This window comes from Onychostoma macrolepis, chromosome 23 (assembly GCF_012432095.1).
Source record: "Onychostoma macrolepis isolate SWU-2019 chromosome 23, ASM1243209v1, whole genome shotgun sequence".
In the NCBI taxonomy this organism is placed as follows: Eukaryota; Metazoa; Chordata; class Actinopteri; order Cypriniformes; family Cyprinidae; genus Onychostoma; species Onychostoma macrolepis.
The window spans coordinates 22,342,214-22,365,789 of record NC_081177.1 but is presented as its reverse complement, the minus strand read 5'-3'; the positions used below and the strand labels follow the sequence as shown (position 1 = coordinate 22,365,789).

At 35.4% G+C, this 23,576-nt stretch overlaps 1 protein-coding gene across 7 annotated transcripts; it reads right to left on the bottom strand.

Moving 5' to 3' along the window:
* Positions 1-639: 639 nt before the first annotated feature.
* Positions 640-23,374, bottom strand: LOC131532394 (synaptonemal complex protein 2-like). Of its 7 annotated transcripts, none has more exons than XM_058764005.1 (46): positions 23,152-23,373; positions 22,694-22,734; positions 22,372-22,512; positions 22,161-22,289; positions 21,969-22,073; positions 21,351-21,375; positions 21,157-21,242; positions 20,865-20,959; positions 20,676-20,710; positions 20,378-20,520; positions 20,234-20,286; positions 20,109-20,154; positions 19,902-20,006; positions 16,362-16,422; positions 16,059-16,207; positions 15,448-15,519; positions 15,192-15,323; positions 14,541-14,646; positions 14,118-14,284; positions 13,877-13,951; positions 12,498-12,558; positions 12,369-12,417; positions 12,132-12,235; positions 11,340-11,629; positions 10,157-10,269; positions 10,039-10,075; positions 9,743-9,810; positions 9,602-9,644; positions 9,456-9,493; positions 9,236-9,293; positions 8,975-9,137; positions 8,717-8,781; positions 8,215-8,388; positions 7,746-8,079; positions 7,345-7,574; positions 6,097-6,321; positions 5,949-6,003; positions 5,659-5,835; positions 3,935-4,072; positions 2,700-2,845; positions 2,434-2,528; positions 2,235-2,334; positions 2,038-2,096; positions 1,425-1,503; positions 1,251-1,307; positions 640-1,166 (listed from the first exon to the last, which is right to left on the bottom strand). In XM_058764005.1, the coding sequence occupies exons 2-46, from the start codon at positions 22,715-22,717 to the stop codon at positions 1,095-1,097; spliced, it is 4,779 nt and encodes a 1,592-aa protein (XP_058619988.1). In that variant the 5' UTR covers positions 22,718-22,734; positions 23,152-23,373; the 3' UTR covers positions 640-1,094. The 7 variants fall into 7 exon arrangements, 5 of the variants coding, with proteins under 5 accessions (XP_058619988.1, XP_058619991.1, XP_058619989.1 ...); XM_058764008.1 differs by having other exon boundaries at positions 2,751-2,845; XM_058764006.1 differs by having other exon boundaries at positions 5,665-5,835.
* Positions 23,375-23,576: the final 202 nt, after the last annotated feature.

Below are 23,576 nucleotides of genomic sequence, written 5' to 3'. Positions count from 1 at the left end.
TAAGTTTCATTATATACACACACCACAGTTCAAAAATTTAGGGCTCTTAATGTTTTTGAAAAGTCTCTTATGCTCACCAAGGCTGCATTTACTTTATCAAAAATAAATTAAAATCAGTAATATTGTGAAATAAAGCTGAATTTTCAGCATCATTACTCCAGTCTTCAGTGTCACACAATCCTTCAGAAATCATTCTATGAACAGTTTTTTGTGGGAATTGATATATTTTATCAGCATTCTCTGATGAACAGCATGTTCAAAAGAACAGACTTTATTTGAAATGAAATTATGATAAATTACATTGTCTTTAGTTTCACTTTTGATCAATTCAATGCATTCTTGCTAAGTTTTCATTTTTAAGAACTAATATTAATTAAAAAACTACTGACCCCAAACTTTTGAACAATAGTGTGTGTGTAGTAATAGATAACACTGCAAGACATCTGTCTCACTATCTCAGCCATGAAACTAGAAGTAAATAGTCTGAGTTTCTACTCTCTGAGTTCCATCGATTTCACCTGTTCCATTGACAGAGGACACTAATTAAATAACAAAACTGCATCAAGTCACTCAATCTGATCTTAATCTTTGAGAGCCTTCAACTGCAAGTAAAAATGATATATAAAAGAACCCTTTCAGTAATTTTTTCTCTTTTATTTTTCAACATCTCCCATCAATTGAACCCATGAAGTTTGCTTATTCAGGCCCTTGCTACTGTAAATGCAAAAAAGACTTAGGATGGTTTCAGAATGTAGTATCCCTTTTTAATTTCTGCGCACATACATCTAAAGTTGATTTCTATGAGGTGGGATGTTAGAAATAAATCGTCTTACATTACCTATAACATTTACTTATTTGCTTTTCACAACTATTCATTATTCATATTAAAAACCACAAGCAAATATGTGCGCTAAAACTATGTACAGCCAACCATTGTTTCAAGCAGACTAGAATAAATGGCATCAAGTACAAATATTCAACCTTTTGAGTGGTACTATTTTAAAAGAACATAACATTAATAATATCTAAGCATATAAACAGGTTTTAGGAATAGTTTAAAGTAATTTCCAAACGGTAGATTTTTTCCCCTCAGGTCAGAACCTCGATGCATCAGGGAAGAACAAGGATTGCAGTCCTCTTCGCACACTTGTCAACTCTTCCTCGTGCTACAAAGACAAAAAAAATTGAATTTAGTCCTGCACAATTGTGTGATATCAAGTACAAAATATCAGTTCTGTTTGGGCTCTCACTATTTCTTTGAAGAAATGCTCCTGAACTGACTTCATGCTATTCTTCATCAAAGACATCTGCAACAAAAACAAAAAGGTTCCTATTCTAGACAATCAAAGGTTAAAATGGCTTGAACTTTAAATATAACTACTGAACCATGATGGACCACACTCAAAAAAGGTTCAGGTCCTCACCTCCACAGAGAAGACTTGTTTCTCATACTCTAGACTATCACACACGTCAGTCTGAATGGTGCTTTTCAACTGCTGTAATCTGAAACAACAAAACAACAAGAATGAGCAAGACAAGCACTTATATTACAAATCCAATGTACAAACAGAGGGAACTATTCAAAGCACTCAATCAGTCACTTTGTTTGAATCTAGAGAAACAGACAAATTCTCTGAAACATGCCTAACAATGCATGCAAACACCGTTGAGTAGCTTTCTTGCAAAAAAAGTGCTTGTAAACACTAAATGTTAAATTTCAATTTTGTACCTGTCTAAAATCTTGTCAAGAAATCACAAGACTCTTGGCATAATAGCATTACAGAGTGAACAAATAATCAGCATTACATAATTCTTGCTGTTTTCCCCCGTTGCATCTTGTTAGCTACGAACGGCTGGAAAATCCTGTTTGTTACTGCGACCCAAAACAACCCACAGACTAGTCATAAACAGGTCTTGTAGACATGATTACATATTATGCAAAAAGAACAGTTATGAAGGGAAGATTAGTTCCATTTACATTAGAGCTGGGAAATCTATGGCATTCATCTAATGTTCGTGCAGCTGTTATATTCTCACCTCTCGGTTCCTTTTTCTTGGTAAGTGTGGAAGGCCAAGGTCTGCTTCTCCCAGTAAGTCTGTAGATATAGTGTGATTATCAAGGATCATTTATATATATATATATATATATATATATATATATATATATTTTACATGTTTACTTGCCAAAGTCAATTTGCAATTATAGACACTTGGCAAATCAGAACACTCGTTACCGTCAATTCCTCTTCCATGCTTCTCAAAACAATGTCATCTTGCTCCAGGTTTGCTATTTCGCTCAACAGGACTTGTTTAACTTTCTCCAGCCTCTGAGTACTATATATTAGGCAAGGTAAAGAAAGCGGTAGAGGTAAATATCAGACGTGTTACCGGGCAGAAACTCTGACCTCTTCAGAGTCAAGGGTCACATCTGACCTGTACTGGTGCACTTGGACGCTGACAGATGACATGTGCTGCCCTAAGGTCTTCAAAGTCTGCCTGGTGTAAAGATCCATTGTCCTGCAGCGATTCTGACAAATGCACAAGACAAGTTATTAGAAAATGCTAATACACACTCACTAAATACTTCAGAATGTGCTGCGGGTTTTGCTTGCATGAATGTGAATCCTCAAAGTATTGGTTTACAGAGTTGGCGTGTTTAGCCAGAGCTGATTTAGTGAGAAAAGTGAGATGACAAGCACCTTGATCTTCCTCTTAAGCTCTGAGCTGAACTGATGGCAGATAAAGCCCACCTGCTGAGCAGGCTGGGTCAGGTCTATGTCTGCCTCCACGCTGGCATGCCTGCAGCTGGACCTTGTGCAAGATGACAGTGTCTCCACTTCCTCAGCTGGAGGGAACACACATAGACACACCCATGAGTCGCTCATCAGCACTTTCAAAAGCACACACACCTGTACAATGAGTTAATTTAGAGGTACACTACAACTGAGCTTCTGATTTATTCCATTTTTTATATTTACACAACCATTCAAAAATTTGGGGTCAGTGGGATTTAAAAAAAAAAATTTAATCAAAAAGAAATACTTTTAAAGGGTTAGTTCACCCAAAAATGAAAATTCTGTCATTAATTACTCACCCTCATGTCGTTCCAAACCCGTAAGACCTTCATTCATCTTCAGAACACAAATTTAAATATTTTTGATTAAATACGAGAGCTTTCTGACCCTGCATAGACAGCAACACAACTGACACGTTCGAGGCCAAGAAAGGTAGCAAGGACATTGTTAAAATAGTCCGTGTGACATTAGCGTTTCAACTGTATTTTTATGAAGCTACAAAAATACTTTTTGTGTGCAAAGAAAACAAAAATAACAATTATTTAACAATTTCTTCTCTTCTGCGTCAGTCTCCACCGCCATTCACATGAGATCTACGACACGCGTGTGCATTCGGTTTACGTTTGAACCACTGGTGTCACATGGACTATTTTAATGATGTCTTTACTACCTTTCTGGTCCATAAAGTGTTTCAGTTGCGTTGCTGTCTTATGCAGGGTCAGAAAGCTCTCAGATTTCATCAAATTATCTTATTTTGAGTTCTGAAGATGAATGAAGGTCTTACAGGTTCGGCACACTTGAAGGTGAGTAATTAATGCCATTTTTGGGTGAACTATCCCTTTGAACTGAACAGAAGTGACAATGTTGAATGTTAAATGTAAAACAAAAATATGGTTTTCACAAAAATATTAGGCAGCACAACCATTTTTCTGATAATAAGAACTGTTTCTTGAGCCCCAAATCAGTATATTAGAATGAAAAATACTGTTTTTACTGTTTTTGATCAAATTGATGAGAATAAGAGACTTTCAAAAGCATTAAAAAACCGCACTGCCCCGAAACATTTCAATGACATCAATAGCATATTCTTAGCCTTATTTTGTGCCCAGAAACTCTTTCTCTCTCAAGTCTCCCATTACTGGATATTGTTGTTTCCTTGGCCCTTTTATTCAGGCCTCTCTGGTAACTTCTCTTTCTTCTCCCGTTCTCTGTGACTATGTCCTCCTCTTCTTCCTCTGAGCTGCTCTGATCCTTCACCAGCGGTTTAATATTGGGACCTGAGGCACAGCAACACAACATCACTCACAGAATCAAATGCAATCTGGGCTAAATTCTTAATCAGGAAATTGAGAAAACAAGATTTTCCCAGCAGAATCAAAAAATAACAGTGTCTGATGTGCCAGGATTGGGATTAATCTGTGTCCCGAGAAACTGAGATGCACATTCAGTAAAACTGTCAGCAAAATCTAAATATTCAGTAATCTGCTATGTATATATTGAGACCTACCCTGATTATATTATGTTATAAAGCATCAAATGATACAGTATCTCACAAAAGTGAGTACACCCCTCACATTTCGGCACTGCAGTTTTCCACCATAATAATGACCCCAAACACACCACCAATATGACAACTGCCTTGCTGATGAAGCTGAAGGTGAAGGTGATGGAGTGGCCAAATATGTCTCCAGACCTGAACCCTATTGAACACCTGTGGGGCATCCTCAAGCGGAAGCTGGAGAAGCACCATGTGTCTAACATCCAGCAGCTCCGTGATGCTATTATGGAGGAGTGGAAGAGGATCCCAGCAACAACCTGCACAGCTCTGGTGAATTCCATGCCCAGGAGGATTAAGGGAGTGCTAGATAACAATGGTGCACCTACAAAATATTGACACTTTGGACACAGTTTTGACATGTTCACTTAGGGTGTACTCATTTTTGTTGCCAGTTATTTGGACAATAATGGCTATATGTTGAGTTATATTTAGAGGACAGTAAATTTGTACTTCTATACAAACTGCACATTGACTACTTTAAAATATATACAAGTTTAATTTGTGTAGTTTTGTCCCTTGAGAAGATATACAAAATTTTTGGCTGAAATGTGAGGGGTGTACTCACTTTTGTGAGATACTGTAAATAACATTTACATTTTTTGAGTTAATCAATGTTTCTGTACTCAACAAGGTTGTTTGGTTTCTATTTTTGCTGCATCATGCTTGGTTGCTCCGCCCACAGTGAAATCTTATTGGTCCTCAATCTAGCTTTTCAAGGCTGTATATTAAACATCAAATATGTGACCCTGGACCACAAACCAGTCATAAGGGTCACTTTTTCAAAATATAGATTTATACATCATCTGAAAGCTGAATAAATAAGATTCCCATTGATGTATGGTTGTTAGGATAGGACAATATTTGGCTGAAATAAAACTATCTGGAATTTGAGGGTGCAAAACAAATAAAAATATTGAAAAAAAAAAAAAAAAAAAATCGCCTTTAAAGCTGTCCAAATGAAGTTCTTAGCAATGCATATTATTAATCAAAAATGAAGTTTTGATATATTTACAGTAGGAAATTTACACAATATCTTCATGGAACATGATCTTTACTTAATATGCTAATGATTTTTGGCATAAAATAAAAATGGTTAATTTTGACCCATACACTGTATTTTTGGCTATTGCTACAAATATACCCCAGCGACTTAAGACTGGTTTTGTGGTCCAGTCTTTTGTTTTCTTTGTGGTTTTGTTCTGATTGGCTGGTATTACCACAAGGAAAAAATACTTTATGCTGGTAACTTGCCACACCATGCCTAGTTAGGATGATGCATAATCTTTTTTAAAAGGTGATAAATACCCTTACTAGTAGTGAAGCATTTATTAGTATGCACAAACAGCTTTCTAGGCTTCATTTTCAGAGCTAGCTGTGAAGGAGAAGGAGCCTTATTCTCTTTGTCCTCCTCACTGTCCTCATCTCTCTCTGAAAGACTAGCGGACTGGCTCAGGGTGAGATGCTTGTGGATGGCTGTTGGACCTGATTAGCAATTGGTACAAAAAAAGATGCTTATTTTTGTATACTAACAAATAAAATAATACAAAAATCAACATAACAACAAAACACAACATAATTAAAAAAAATCTCTTCACCTGACTTAAATTCTAGTCTCTCAACCTTACTTCCTTTCTGGCTTGCTGGTGTTTTCTATAAGTCGTACAAGAATTAAGTGGTGTGTTACTGAAATGTAGTACAATGAAAAGTATAACTGTGCTCAGAAATAAACTGTTAAAGCTGTACCTCTAGTTCAGTGCACATCAGGGCCATGTTGCTCACAGATATGTGAGAAGATTGGCTCATTGTCACAGAAATGACAGACCTCCTTTCAAACGATGCCGGGCTGGATTTGTTCATGACACCTCTCTGCACCCCCTGGAGGTCTGGAAGGATGCGTGGGGAGGGCTGGGTGGATTTCTCCAGGGGTTGAGTAGGGGTCAGTAATGAATGGACTGGACTCAGCTCAACCTGCAGGAGTAAACGTATAATTTTTTTTTAGATCAGAGAGGTAATGACAAATACAACATGTTTATGCTAAAATAAAGACTGAATAATACAATCAAATCACACTTGTATTTGTAGTGGCCCCAAAAAATATCTGGAAACTTAAGCCATACTTAAAATGTATTAATGTAATTGTATTACACTGTAAAATATTAACTCAAGTGGCATTCCTTTTAAATAAAGACAGAAAGATAGCACAAGCACACTTAAAAACATTTCACAAAAATAAATGTTAAGGTTATAAAACAAATGTAAATGCATGGCTTTATACACTGTTCAAAAGTTTGAGGTCAGACTTATTTTAAGTCTGATTTTTATTTGTTTTTGAAAGAAGTTTCTTATACTCTCAAACTCAGTAACAATCTATAAATATCAGTAATATTGTGAAATATTATTACAATTTAAAATAACTGTTTTCTATTTGAATATATTGTAAAATCTTGTTTATTTGTGTCTGAATTTTCAGCATCATTACTCCAGACTTCAGTGTCACACAATCCTTCAGAAATCATTGTAATATGCTGATGTGCTGCTCAAGAAACATTTCTGATTATTATCAATGTTAAAAACAGTTATCAGGAATGTGTGATGTATTTTTCACGACTATTTAATGCATACAAAGTTCAAAAGAGGAGCGTTTATTTAAAAAAATAGACATCTTTTGCCATTAGAAATGCATTTACTGTCTCTTTTGATCAATTTTTAAGCATACTTGCTGAATAAAAGTATTAATTTCTGTAAAAAAACCCTAATGAAAACCTAATAAAAACCTAGTGAACATCAAAATAAAAATTATTTTGCCATAGAAATATTAAGTTAGCTTTTTATTTGGCATCATTTTTTGCAGATGTTTTCCAAATATTTTTTGAGACAACTTTATGATCAGAACTAACAATGAAATGAGCAATGAGAGCTGTAATGTCACCCATTAGTACTTGATTTTTCCATCAATGTGATTTGAAAACATGCACTATGTTTCCTGTTTACCTGTGCAGCAGGTGGAATCTGCTTAGAGCCTCTTGAGGTTGTGGAAACAGGTGTTATGGTGTGATATGGCAGTTTCACAGCAGCTCTATTCCCTGGGGTTTTACAGAGAGAGGAGGCTTTGAGAGAACCGAGAGGCTGTAGTGGAGAAGAGTCGGCTTCGATTGGAGAGATGGACAGAGAACGGAGAGGTGTAGCATTGGACCTCAAGTTGGTCATTAGTTTTTCACCTGCTACAGAGAAAAATAAAATATAATTTACACAGCAGTTACACAAGATGTTGTTTTATAACAGAGCCAGTAATTAACACAATTATTAATGCCCCTGACTTGTACATAAATTTAATTGACAGCCATACATTTATACAAATACAAATAGCTAATTTAAGGCACTTTAATTCTTACATCTCATCATCTCAACGGAGGGAGGCGAGGCGAATGTGGAAGATAATCTTGCAGCCCAAGATTCCTTCTGTCTTCTGACTGACCCCTGAGCAGACCCCTTCTCAGACGTCATCTTCTTCACTGTAAGATGTTCTGGACTACACATCTTTTTGCCTTTATCATTTCTCTGACCTCCCAGAATCTTTGTAAAGACTTTATCTGCCTTTTTCTGTACGTTCTTCTCATTTTGTCGTTTGGCTATGTCTACAGAGGTTTTCCCTCTCTTTTCTCCTTGTTCTGTGGCTCGAGCTGGGACAGTCTGCTGAAGCGCTGCTGCTCGCCCAACTGCTTTTTTCTATTCAGAAAAGACAGAGACATAAAGCTCAACAGGACCATTATCATTAGTCTGTCTAGACCCTGAAGATCTTAAATAAAGGCATTTACAACTACTGAAGATCCTTGTGAACTGACTGTGCTGAATACCACATACCTTAGGGGGTGGTGCTTTTTCGCTCTCTGACAGACTGGACTGGTTGTCTGAGTCAGACGTCTCTCTGTAGGTTCTGGTCAAGGCTGCAGCTCTTTGAGGTCGTCCTGTGGCTTTCTTATTATTGATGCTTGGCTGCCTTTTATCCTTCTGTTCAGCCATTTTCTTCTGTCTCTTCTATTATTCACCCAATTCAACAGAAAAGTGAATAATTTTTTTTTAAATAAAAACATCCACTTATTACTGATTCAAAAAATTGTAGTAAAACTGGGTTGAAATAACAGTTCAATTTACTATGCAGACCGACTCTAATATTCTCCTCAGTCCTCCCTAACCAAACTAAGCTGCAAATGGTTAATTTGGAAATGATTCTGCTTATGTTACAACCATGAACATGTTACCACATAACCAACCTATATTTTCCAATTAACACCTAACACCCCCCCACACACAAAATAACATTATAAAAGTGACAAAAAAGCTAGAATATGGCACTTGTTCTTACCCGCTTTGGCTTGATTTGTTCTTTCACTGGTTTTGGCGAAGGCAAAGGTGTATATGGTGATTTAACTGAAACAAAAAGAAAGTGTAAGAGATTATCGTACAGAAGGATATGAAAAAGAGAGAGGGAAAGTAGTTATCAATAAATTGTGTGTAGTCCTTAAATAAATGCTACCCATCTTCACTGTAGAGTTAAACTCTGCAGATGACAAATAAGAGTTTAAAACAACAGTTGGAGATGTAAGATATTGGTGTAGCATACATGCAGTGTCAGCTGGTGGAAAGATGGGTTTAACCGGCTGCCTGCTGTAGTCTGCCACTTTGGGCTTGGGTTTCCTGTTGGCTGAGTGTAACCAGCTAATTTCTGTCATGTTGTCTGTGTCCGTATCACTGAACAGCTTTTTCTTCTCATTTGCCTTGGCAGCCTAGATTATAACAAGTATAATTAAATTTTTTTTTTTTGTGATGTTAAATCAACAAATGCATAAGCGTCCATCCCCAAATAATTAATGAAATGTGAAACCTTTGTAAGCCGATGTCTTTTAGCAGACTTGGAGAGAGTCTGAGGATTACTTGTTGGACTAAATGAGAAAATGTAATATAAATATGCAATAGAATACGTAATGTATTAACAAGCAGTCACATATTTCACAAATGCAGGATTTCTTTGGAGATATTTTATCTGAGTATTATTGTATTGTTCAACACTAGAGGGTGCTGTTTTTATAAATTAATAGAATTACCTGCTTTCCACTCTGGATGTATCAGAGGATTTCTTTCTCTAAAGAGGACAAAATTAAGAACTAATGAAGTTTATTATCATGTTTTTAAATATTATAAATATTATGATATTTATTTTGTTTGCATTCAGAGCTATTGGTGTCCTTACCACACTGATTTTTGGCGTGTCTTCTGTAAATGCATAAACATCCCTGAGGAGACCAAACACAATAAATTCAGTGATTTATAAAATATATTTTCAAACTAAATATCCCTAATTTAAGGGATTGAAGTCAGTAAAATGCAATACTCAAGCTGCTGGAACTCCTTCTTGGCTTTGTCTTGTGTTTTGTGCAAGCTCTTGGCAGCAGTTTTCTCCTGCAACACAATGTGCAAGGGGAAAAAAATTGTAAGTTTGCATCACATTTGTAACTACCCTGTTAAAAAAAAAAAAACATATGCTGGTTAGGTATGTTTTGAAGCATGGCAGCTGGTTGAGCTGCCATGCTTCAAAACATACCTAACCAGCATATGCTGTTTTTTTTTCAACAGGGTAGATGTATTGATTTGACATTACAAATACTGTTTTCTTTCTAAATGACTTACAGTGGAGGATGGACAGCAGCTTTTATTGAGCAGATATCTGAAAGTGAAGGTAACAGTGTTATTCCATGCGAGGACAGAGGAAAAGGTAGGGCATGAATGAAAGGTCAGTCTGTGTCACCTGTTTGTAGACCCGATATTACACGGACCCTCAGATTCATGGGATGCTGCTTTGGCAGTGCTCTTATAATGACTGGATATCATTTTCACCATACCATCTGCAGCATGTGCCATCTTCAGAACAATAACAACAAACACAGTTTAATATAATAAACCTTGCTTTGTTTTCTTTTATTTATATGCTATTAATAAAACAGGATAGTAATGAGAGGACAGAAAATCATGGGGAGAGAGGAATGGGATTGGAACATCCCTGGTGAAAAACAAGTACACTTTCGCATACTTGAGTGTTTACAGGCATTACTGAAATAATGCGCTTTAAAATAACATATTAAAATATATTTGAAATACTATAAAAGTGTGAACTGAATGTAATTTTTGATGACACTTAATTGCACATTATTTATAATTACAATAATTAAATATGGGAAATATAGCTTAGACTTAAATACATCTTTATATGTAATTCATAATTCTATTGTATTTGAAATATGGTTCAAGTATACTGATTAATGAACTGACAAGCACAGAACACTAAAATATACTTTAATGTAATTTCTGTTGAAACTTGCATGTCATGCATTTAAATATATTTGTAATTATACATTTAACAATGAAGCTGCAGTAAATTTAAAATAGTTGATAGAATTTAAAAATAGTACATTTTAAATATATTAATTTAAATGTAATATCAAATAACTACAGTTAAAATTATAATCAAGCACTTTAAATGTTATTTAGTATGTTAATCAAAAATAGAAAATAAGTGTACTTTTTTATAGCATGACAAGATTATTAAAACAATAATTTAAAATGTAACATTTTTAATTTGATATTTTTACAAAATGTACTTTTTAAGTGTTCTTAAGTGTATTAAAAGACCTAGTCATGAGTGTACTCAAGAGGCCATATACTTCATAAATATTATATTATCTGTTTTTTTAAAAATACAATTTTAAGATTTGAAGTACACTATAAGTGCAATTAAGCACACTTCATTTTCACAAGGCATGACAGGTCTAATCCAAACCTGCATCACCCACATACTCTAAAGTGCTACATCTCAATGTGCCTAGAACAAATCGACTCCAAATTCAAGTAATAGTAATACCTGCCTTAGCAAACACTAATAATATTTGCTCTTTATAGCATAAAGATATCTATTCCAACTAAAAGAGTCTCACATTGTCATGGTCTGATGTGTAGCCCTGAACTGCACTACTCTTCCTTCTCGCTTGTGCAGGTCTAGCAGGCATGGACTTCACTGATTTCTCCATATTTTCTTTCTCTTGACCTGCAGTCCTGGGCTCCAGTGAGGAGCCTCTCTGGGCAGTACGGCCATCTGGACCCTGCTGTTCCCTCACCACCTCCTCCAATCTCTGAGTGAGCTGGGTGTGCAGCTGCTTCTGGGTCAGGGCTTTGGACGTACACTGTGCCGGGGACAGACGCTGAGGAGGGGGATGAGAACTACCATCTGGAGATGATTCCACAGAATGCAAGGTTACACAAAGCCACCTGATTCATACAGTGACAAAATATCAGGAACAGTGTTTCCTAAATTCAAGATTTGAAGCAGGGAAATTAAGTAAACAATCTGACAGATTCAGTGAGTAAATTATTGGGACTGATTCAGCATTTAACTGATTCAGGATCAAAAGAACTGGCTCATTCTTTCATGAACTGGATTACACTTGCCTCCCTGAACAGTAGTGCAAAGAATAAAACATAACCACTGGGGGAGTACTAATGAGAGTAAATTATTATTTTTATTATGTGAGAATGTGACTGCACAGTGATAAGAGACATTAAACTAGCACATCTATGTAGGAAATTGGTTCAAACAGTGAATTATAGTATAGAGTATAATAATACAAAAATATTTTACTACGGAACCAATCACAATTATTTATTCAAGAGTCACGTATTTTAGTTTATTCTTTGCTGATAAAACATACCTTACATATCTGTTAACTCACCTGATATAGTGCAGTTTTTAGAGCAATCTTTTTGCAGAGCCAGCAGTGATCCGGATACAGAGATTCTCCTTTTACTAGAGTTCAAGCTCCAGATAGCAGGTGAACTGATCAGTAACATGTAGAAGATAGACATCCAAGCATACATTATATTGTGAGCAGACAGAATCCTCTCAACAATGGACGTAATGTTAAACAGTTAGGAAATGGTAATCGAAATGCCACTAATAATACACTCACAATGAGCTTCCCTTTCTCACAGGTTGGGAGTCTGGGACTATGCTGTTATCTTTTACACAAAGAAACAAAAAAGCATTTAAATATGTTCACATCGGCAATGGAAATTCCTTAGTATGCTTCATATAATACCAAAAGTGTATTCTTCTTGGTCAGCTTGCACCATCTGTACTACTTTGTCTACAGGAATATGCTGCAAGAAATATAGTTTTTTTATAGGGTTAGATAAGACAATAAGAGAAAAAAGAAGGTAGCAAAAACAGAAAACATGAAATAAAATAATATGTCTAATATAGTTTAATATATATAAGTAACTTAACTAACATATATATTAGGGCTGGGCAAAAAAAAAAGATTTTTCGATTAATCGTTTTTTTTTTAATGACGTCAATTCGGTATCGATTCTCAAAAGCCGTGAATCAATCTTTTCTGGTATTTATTTCAGCACACATTTAAAACAAGATCTGATTAATGTGATTCTTATCATTAGTCTTCTCCACTAGATGTCACCCTTATTTACCTTGCGCGATGTTACAACAGAAAAAAGCCTGTCATTCATTCAGTGCTTATAATGGCGGAGATACTGTTGATGAGAACCAAGAACAAAGTCATACGCGTGATTCATAATGCTCAGGTGAAATGCTATAGTAATACTATAAATCTGTGGAAGCATTTGATATCACGCATAAGGCGCCATGATTTCCGCAATGAATGAATGAATGGCGGATGGCGCGACGCACTGTTTACGACACACATACTAAAGCGCAGACGACGCTCGCGGTGTTTTCATCTTCTGCCGTCTCACTATGATGATATTAACACACAGCCGCTCTGAGAGTCATTTCATTAGCATTTTACAGTTTAATTTGAGAAAACTACCATCATATCACATGATACACAGCAGCTGCAAGTTCCTCACGGCAACCTGTCAAAATAAAAGTTTAGTTTAACCTTAAGAGCAGTCTTAAGACTCAATGCTACTACTACTAATAAATATTAATACATCTTTATTTTTAAAGGAATAATACCATTTGTTTTATTTTTAATTTTAACAGTAAACCTCTGTTGTGCAGCACTTTATTTGCCAAAAAATAAAAGGGTTTAATTTTCATTTGATTAGGATAAATTAAATTAAATGTTTTATGCCTTCATCTGATTACCAGAAAATTTAAGAACATTTTATAGGGCCCTATTATTGTTTAAGAAAGAACCCTATACAAAAAAAGAATAGGTTTAAAATACAGGCCTGTGGTTCTTAATTTCTTTTTATTAATTCACCATTTGTAAACTGATGTTTACTGTTATTTTTTTAGAAATATCATAGCTTTTGTCTTAAAACTATATTCACTGAATGTAATAAAAAAAATTGAGAATCGAATCGAGAGCTTGAGAATCGAAATCGAATCGGGACATCTGAATCGATACCCAGCTCTAATATATATATATATATATATATATATATATATATATATATATATATATATATATATATATATATGAATTCAGAGCACCTTGTGGTACTTCTTTCCTTTAGCCTTTATGCCCTGGATTTTCTGTTGGTTTTCATTATGAGCAGCAGGGGTCGACTAACAAGACACAAACAGAATTCACTGAGATTACATCCATTAAACTGTTCATTACAAATCAGTATATTGCTTCATTAATGTAACAGTGTTTCATAAACCCTATTCTCCATTTGTTTTCACCAGAATAAACTTGAATTTGAAGTGAAACTTTCTACAGAAGTTATACCTGTGCTTGAATTGCATGGGCCTTCTTTTGGTTATTCTCGCACTGAAAACTGAGAGAAGGCACACTGGAAGATGTTTTACACATCATGAGTTCTCTAAGTTCAATTTCCTTCTTCCTCTCTGAAGAGCTCATCATCTGAAGAGCTGGTTTCACCATTAGCTTTGACACTACAAAAAAGTAGTTAAAAAACTTTATATTGCTCTTAAAAATGACATTAAAATCTACAGATGGCTATATGTTACAGGCATTTCACCACAAGCAAGAGATAATCTTTACAACAAACTGAGGGGCAATTCAAAAATATTGTGTGGTAATCAACAACAGAGCTGAGATTGCTTACACCCTTGCTGGGGAAAACTACAGAGCTATCTGTGATATTCTACAAGAATGGATTCTTAGTCATAAACAGCTTAATGGACCTACCTGAAGGTAGCACACAGATGGAGGAACAGCTCCCCTGTTTACTTCCCACACTGCCAGAAATATACATGCAAGACTCAGACACCTTCATCTTTATAGGGGTTACCATCTGAGAAAAAGAGATTTGCACTTTTAGAGCAAGAGACTTCCAGCCACAATGATGCCACTAGCATGTACACAAAGCTGTAATAACAGCAGCAGTAACAGAGGTGAGTCAGTGTCACCATATTCCAGTTGTTAAAAGTGAGAAAATACAAACCCGTCACTTCAACAGGGTAAATGAGGACAACAGTTCACCAAAGTTAATTATACAGGTCATCTAATTTAATAACACGCCTGGATGCACGGTCCAATAAACAATCATGATTATAATTGAGCCCTGATGAAGGCAATTACATAATTGCATAATTACATAATAATGCAGCTAGTGTTAACAAAGGAAAAAGCCTAGTTTTTAAAATAAAATCCGACAAGCAGGTGTGTTTCACAAATGGCTTGAGAGGGAACAATATTCAGCTTTGTCAATAAAATGCCATCAGATCTGTGGTCAATTCGAAGCTCTCACAAATTATCATTATGCTTTGTAAAAGCTCCACAGGCATCCTAAAATGAATGAACAATTACAATGTTTATGTTGTGAGCCTCCTGTCTTACCTGTAGGGGCACATTGTTTGTATCTGGTGTTGGATGTGTGAGAGGCTGGCAGGGAATGCTGTGCCTGACTGATGATGACCCTTTTCCCTCTACAAGCAGAGAGGGGGACACTTGACTTTCAGGGACAAAAACCTGTAAGTTTAACACAGACAGTTAAACCCTACACCTTATGAGAGAAAGACACCCTGCAACGTCACAATTCACCTTAGAAAGAAATGACTGGCTCGTTTTAAGGTATCGTTTGAGTCTGACTCACCTGTGAACTTTCCTGTGAACTTAGGTTGACGTGAACAGGTGTTTTCACAATAGAGGACTTCCTAACAGACGTCTGAAATACAGCAAGAGGGATTGAAAACATCACTGCTGATTTGCTGTGTGACAGCTGCATAAAACAAGTGATTAGATATTTAACGTAAGTGTTTCATTCCTATTAGCAGATTTAACAAAAAGTTAGAGCTATACAGCCTCTTCAGCTCAAAAGCTTATCAAACAAATGATGAGATCCTAATGACCACATAATAACATGCATTTAATCAACATGCCATCTTATCAAACCATTCATTTAGTTTTGGATTGATCACTCTGGAATAAAGCTATAAAAACAATACCATGTAAAATTTAAACAGGAATGTTATGTTATACTCTTTATTAGAGTAGACTGGGATTTGTGCTTAACTGGATAAGGGAAAAAAAATATTTTTTTGTAATTACAGAAGGACTAGTCGCATTTTGTTTAAGCATACACTATAAAGTAAAAGTTCTGATTAGATGAAATACTGGTTCTTAACATTTCTACTCTTCATTTTATAATTTCGACTGTACAGGCAGGTCTTTTTGAGATAAAGTGGCATCAGCCACATCACTCACCCTGTTCTTAGCCTGCCCATAAACACTCTCAGTGGCTCGCAGGATGTCTAGAGATGAGCTGAATTTGATGGTGACTCTGGAGCCCTCTAAGTTGTCGAAGCAGGCTGGCTCAGTCAGAACCAGACGAAGAACCTTCTTGCCACTCTCCTCTGTGAAATCAAATATAGATATGTGTTTTTATACACAGCTTAGAACAAATCCTGAGCTCAGAAAGTCCAATATGGATCCAAAACTATTGTTTTTGTGGGTTTTGAGAACAGTTGCAGAAAACCTGTTTAGAGGGGAAAATGTTGATTGTGTTACCTTCTACTGTGTAACTCTGGACCTCATTTTCAACTATACACAGAGTGCTCCACTGGCCATCCTGAAAGGAGAGAGACATCTAACATTCATATCCCTATTAATTTCTTCCAGAAAACTGTCAAATGTGATTAATAAGCCCTGTAAGTTAAAGCACAATTTTGTACTTAATTATAAACAAGGGATTCCTAAATGGTTTTGTCAGCCGAACACCTACCCTTCTTTTTTAAGATAATATTACAAACCTCTGTCCATAAAAATGTATGCAATTACACAAATGTGTAAATTAAAGTTATTGCATGTTGGATTCCCAAATGCACATTATTTGCTGTATTTAATCTGAACTGAGCTGCTTTGAGACTGAATATAGCAGATCATACTGTGATTATTGTGCAGCACCATTTATTTTAGAGGTCGAACGATTCATCGGTTTTGCCGATTAATTGGCACTGATAGTTGATTGCCACAACTATCGGTTATCGGCAAAAATCCATGCCGATAGTTTTCCGGTTTTCAACCATTGCTGAGAAGTGGCTGAGAAGGGTCCGCTGGCATTATACAGTAAGAGAGTGGCCTCTAGAGGTGGAAATCACTGACAGCATGTGTTGTTTATTTTGACATGTGACACTGCGCGCTGCACAGAGCGAGAAACTCCAGACACGCATTTTAATACAGCCGACAGAAAAGCCTGCCGCGGAACAGAGCGCCATTCACAGTTTTCTATTAAATTACATTATATTCTCCCAAATCGTTGTGAATGTACATAATGACTTCACCCTAGGCTATAAATCATGTATTGTGCATTTTTCAGCAAAACGAGAATAAAGGCGAAATGTTACGAGAATAAAGGCGAAATGTTACGAGAATAAAGTCGAAATACTTAGAGAATAAAGTCGAAATGTTTCGAGAATAAAGTCTAAATATTACGAGAATAAAGTCGAAATGTTTCGAGAATAAAGTCGAAATGTTTCGAGAATAAAGTCTAAATATTATGAGAATAAAGTCGAAATACTTCGAGAATAAAGTCGAAATGTTACGAGAATAAAGTCGAAATGTTTCGAGAATAAAGTCGAAATGTTTCGAGAATAAAGTCGAAATGTTTCGAGAATAAAGTCGAAATGTTTCGATCATTTAAATCGTAGAAATTAAAGTTATAATATTTTGAGAGTATAGCCTATATCACAAGATGCAAATAGCCCGCGTTGAGAGCAGCGGGAGAAGTTGCAGGCCACCAGAATTGATTTGAATATTGTTGCGTCCGAGCGGCCGCATCATCTTACTGGGATGTCAATTTTAAGGACTCGCGGGAACAGCTTAATATCAAGAATATGATAGTTATTAACAGACGGAACAGGAACAACTGTTTATCTTAACATCAGCTCACACACTCAATCGATATTCCTTTGGGGGGCGCTGTAGCTCTCTTATTTAACCCTTTTTTAATACACTACAAATATAGCTATGTGGGATTATTAGCAGAAATCATATCATGTGTCATACTCAAGGGGACAGTATGCTTGAAATAATATTTAATGCATTCCATTGCATTCATTATTTGTAGTGCGTCAGCCACACAATAGCAATAGCTTAAGCTTGTGCTTTTAGTTCTTTTAATATAAAACAAAGTCTCAGCTTTCAAAATCAGTTTTATAACGAAACACAAATTATGTCTTACAATAATGTGATTTTCAAGCTCTTTAATGTGGCGTGACAGATCGCTGTATTTATGTGAATAAATTCATTAAATTATTGTGAAAATTCCACCTACTCCGCAAAAACGTCCCAAACTTTCACTCCTCACAGAGCCTGTTTAATTAAACAGCAATAAAACGTTCTAAAGGTTGAAGTGGACTCAAATTTGTTAACATATGTTATATTGTTGTCTTTTCTGCTGTAAACGTTAAGTGCCTATTCACAAACTGTTTTATTCATGGTATACTGTAAATGAGGACATAATTTTTAACGTCTTCCATTCATTATTTGATACCAGTAATCACAACAATTTTGTGCTTTGTCGCTTTTACACACAGCTCAGCTTTCAAATTCTGCCAGTTTTATAACGAAATACAAATTATAAATGTGTTTTTGCTCTTTATTTCAAGTTTATAGCAAGATATAAATTGAAGGAACATCATAAGGCATAAAAAAAAAAGTTTAGCCTAATTTATAATGAAAATGTCTCGTCGTTTGTTATTTTAATCTGAAAGATGATTGACTCACATGCCGCTTAACAAACACATTATTGCAATATAGCCTACATATTGTTTGTATTTCGCTATAAAACTGATAGATTTTGAAAACTGAGATTTGGAATATCTCCCGGTGCTCCAAATCCGGGCCATTTGCATGAACAAAAGGCTAGAATAGCCTATCTCAAAATATATAACTATATAATCTTTATTCTCAAATCATTTCGACTTTAATCTCGTAATATTTCGACTTTATTCTCGTAGTGTTTCGACTTTATTCTCGTAATATTTCGACTTTATTCTCGTAATGTTTCGACTTTATTCTCGTAATGTTTCGACTTTATTCTCGTAATGTTTCGACTTTATTCTCGTAATATTTCGACTTTATTCTCGTAATATTTCGACTTTATTCTCGTAGTGTTTCGACTTTATTCTCGTAATGTTTCGACTTTATTCTCGTAATATTTCGACTTTATTCTCGTAGTGTTTCGACTTTATTCTCGTAATGTTTCGACTTTATTCTCGTAATATTTCGACTTTATTCTCGTAGTGTTTCGACTTTATTCTCGTAATGTTTCGACTTTATTCTCGTAACATTTCGACTTTATTCTCGAAATATTACGACTTTAATCTCGTAATCTTAGATTTTTTTTATTTATTAAGGTGGCACTAAAACGCCGTCGTAATCAAGTGTTAAATAGAAGCAAATAAAGTATGTGAGTACACATACAATATTCATATGTATGTACTTTTAATGCTATGGCCTTGTGTAGATATTTAAAGATGGCCATCTTTAAGCATGACTGCTGAAATGAAATGGTAACACTTAACAATAAGAGTCCATTCGTAGCATTAATGAAAACTGTAGAAGTATTGTTCCTTGTTAGTGTTTTCATTTCAACATTCACTATTAGCTACTAATAGGCTACATTTTTAAATTTTAAAGTTTCTTCTTTTAACATTAGCAAACTATGAAATAACTTTAATGATCAATATAGTAAATAATATTATTTTTATTCATTTTCTGAACCATACATTGTACTGTTGTTGCTTTTTTTTTTAAATAGTAAAGCACTAGCTCTCTTTCAGTATCCATTTTGAAAACTATCGGTTGATTAATCGGTATCGGCCAGTGTGGTCCAACCTAACTATCGGTATCGGTAAAATCCACTATCGGTCGACCTCTAATTTTTTATTTTATTTTTTACATTTGATAGAATTATTAGCTTTTCATCAACTCACAAATCCCCAGGGCTATGCAAATCCCCATTTGGAAAACCCTGTTATATATTATTATTATTTTCCAAGGTCTAATGTAAAAAGTGGCCACTGTGAGAGACTAAAATATCATTACCTGGGCCTTCTTATTAGTCATACAGAAGTAAAAAGAGATACTTTGACTTCCTAGATTAAAGTCAATCCAGAAAGCTTCCAGATTCTTGTCCTCTGGCATGAGCAGCTATAAATATAACAAAACAGAAATATACATGTGGTTCAAAAATGCACAAAATAACAGAGTGAATATATTCCCATACTCACCCTTATAAATGTGAAAACTAACCTCATGTTTGTCCAAAAATGCCTCCAGGCAAGGGTAGGAGTACACGCTGTGAGAAGATAAACCAAGACATGTTATACAATCAATAAAAAAAAAAGAAGCAAAATCTGTCAAAAGATATTAAGTACCTTCTCCCATCTCCTTGCATGCCATTGACCATATTTAGAAACTTCCTACAGTCCTGCAACAACAACAAAAAAAACCCTCTAAAATTCTATGTGACCGAAGAAATTCAGTTTAAAATGACATATTTCAAGTGAGGCCATATTTACAGTCTCAAACTCTGAATCCTTGATTTTCTTGAATGCAGACGAGACGAAGGTCATTGTAAACCAGGAGTCAGCTAGCTGATTTCTCTGAGCCAGTGAAGCCATTCTGCAGAGGGCCTCCATTAAAGACACCTGCAAATCATAATCTGAACCACAACAGAAATGTAGCTACAATCAGTTGCAGTATGAGTGCAGTCTAAAATGAGTCGAAATGATCATAGCATTTGTAATTCTTTTAAATAATTTCATGATCGCACTTTCTAAACTACGTGTACTCATTACAATGGATTTTTACACTAACCTCCACCTTTGAGGATCTGACTGGCCACTGCATTCCTGATAAAAACACAATACACTACAGATTTAAAATACAAGCATACTCACACTCCTACAGGTACTTTCCACATTAAGGAGCAAGAGAGGAACTTTTAAACATATGGTTAAGTACTTAAGACTCAGGAGACTGATAATGCATTATCATTCAACATACATCATAGACGAAGCCTCTTGGGTTGACAAGATCTTCTTTTTCTTTTTCAGCTCCATGGGAATCTTTTCCAGAATAGCATTGAGCTTCCTTGCTGCCTGTCAATAAGTGTAAATAACAATCCTTCATACATCCCCTCCTGTAATTCAGTCTTCTATTTCTGGAAAAGTCTGGGTAAACACAGCTCGAGTGACATGTCATGACTGGAGGTGTAGAATGAGTTTTACTTCTCAGCATATCAATGGTGACTGAAGCTAGGAAGGCTTTCCATTAAGAAATGCAATGAATCTCCTACCTCCTTCTGAATCATGATGTTTATTTGTGCATCAGAGGCCAGTTTGCCAATGTGACTAAGCAGAGCTTCGGTAACTTCATATGAACCTGAGGGGATACACAGATTTGAACTGAATGCAAAACACTGTTCAACTTGCCCTTTGTCTTTTTTATTTTTTTTTATTTATTTTTTTTAATCTGGAACAAAACACTCACCTTCTTTACAACTTTCATGAACAACCTGCAAAGGTGAAATGACATACACAAATCAAAATACTATAATACAGCATGTGTGTGCGTGTGTGTTTCTGAATTCACTAATTATGTTTTCTTTCACACTTTTATGATCTTCTTGATCTTATTTCCTAGCATTTACATTTGCTGATTCAGATTGAACCAATGGTGACATTTCAGTGATGGCTTTCAATAGATATGTTTGACTTTTCTGTCAGTCAGAACGAGTCCAGTCTGATTTCAGATTTTGAAAGCTCTGTTTACATGAACCCTAAACATTGCAACATGTTGTCATGCATTCTTAATGTATACCAAATTGTAAGGTGTACATTAAAATAAGCAAATTCACACGTATTTTTTATCCAACAGAGAAAATAGACTGATTCATATGGAAGTTCCTTTTCACCATGGAATATAAAAACATGGTCTGAACTGTGAGATGTAATCTCAGTTTATAAACTCGCAATTCAGAGAGGAAAAGACTTATTGCGAGTTTATAGCAAATGAAATCAAAATTTCATTTGGATCAGTTGAGGTGTTTACAAGAAAATATAGCTAACGATTGTTTCCTTTTACCCCCCAAAATGTGCCGTTACAAACCATCAGCGCATCAAAGAAGTCCTCAGCCAGCTTTATCATAGTCTCATTTCTTGATGACCCTGCCTCCACCCACAGCTTTCTGGCCTTCTCGAACCACTGCACCATGTAAACATACATTTTAAGCAATAAAAACATTCTTCTTCTTCACCAAAACAGACATTGAGAGAACAGAAACACTGATTATAAACTTATCTTCTTAACAAATCCCTGGGCAACCATCACAGATACTCCTCCACCGCTTGGAAACACCAGCATCTCGCCATATTTGTGTAAAACAGTAAGCACCAGACAAGCATTGTCCACATTTCCAAGACCCATTTCCTGCAAGAACATACAACAGCACATATAAATCCAGTGAAGAAGTTCATACAGTCATGAAGGCAATGTTAAACATATCACTAACCCTGATGAAAAGCTTATCCAGCTTGGTCATGAATTGTCTGGAACATTTTATAGTGTTTTCTTCCTTGTTTTCCTTTTGTAAGAATTTTTCTAGGTCCTGAAAATTATTGTGTTTAAAAGCCTCATCCACCAGTTTCTCCACCTAAGCAAAAAAAAAAAAAAAAAAAAATATATATATATAAAGTGAACTTTGTGGTCTAAATCAATAAAAAAGCATCTCATATAATTACAGAAGACAAAAGCATTTCAGAGGTGAGAAGTTAAAACCATTTTCCCAGAAATAAAAGCATGAATTAAACAGCTCGTTTGGGTTTAATTCTCACCTGATGGTCCTGCAAAGGAGCCATGATGCACAGACGATGACCTGTTTTAAATGTTGAAGACATTAAATAACTCATAAATATAAATCTCAGATGCAGATAACGTTAATCCAAAGAAAACGCAATTCCAGGAAGGATGAGGACTCAGCTGTGTTTAAATGTCAGTCCTCATATTTCTCAGAATTGAATTTAACCAAAAAAGAAACAAAACTATGTGGTTTGGCTTCGTTTATGTGATGTTTTAATCAATATGCCATATATTAAACAAAGTATGCTGTTAGCCGATTTGTAGCTCGTTAATAACGGTCTAATCTACAGCACAGGCAGCGAAAACACTGACCCAAAACAGCAAAATAATAGTCATAACCGTACAAATGAATGCGGTAAGCAATCATATTTAATGTAATAATTAGATTAAATCGTAGCAATCTCAGGCTCACTGCTGAGTGTTCAGATCTTACCTCAGATAATGACTGACGCTTCAGCGGACTTCAGGAGGAAATTTTACATAGCTTTTATTATTAATAAATAACGTGAAGTTAACGTAGATCGTAAAGATACAGTTACCGAGACGGAAATGGTCAACTTCCACTCAAAAAATAGTTTGTTAAAGAGCGATTATTTCGCTTTTGACGGTTGCACTGTAACGTTGCGTTCTGATAACGCGGGAAAAAAATGACGCGCACGCGCAGACGCAAAAATGGACGCGCGCGCAGACAAGTCAGATCTTTTCAGTGATTGAACTGCTTCTCGATTCAAAACTCACCAAGTATACAATACTGTAGTAAAATAACAATACATTTTAAAATATTTTAATGACTTATGCATTCCAACTTTATATACACATATGAAATAGCATTGGTTTTAATAAACATTTTATTAGAAA

Excerpts from the sequence above, each read along its gene's own strand:
- LOC131532394 (XM_058764005.1), bottom strand. The coding sequence starts at position 22,717 with ATGGCTCCTTTGCAGGACCATCAG. Across the intron at positions 21,376-21,968 it reads ACTTCTTTGATGCGCTGATG|GTTGTTCATGAAAGTTGTAA; the intron begins GTTTGTAACGGC and ends TCACCTTTGCAG. Across the intron at positions 11,630-12,131 it reads TAAAAACTGCACTATATCAG|ATGGTAGTTCTCATCCCCCT; the intron begins GTGAGTTAACAG and ends AATCATCTCCAG.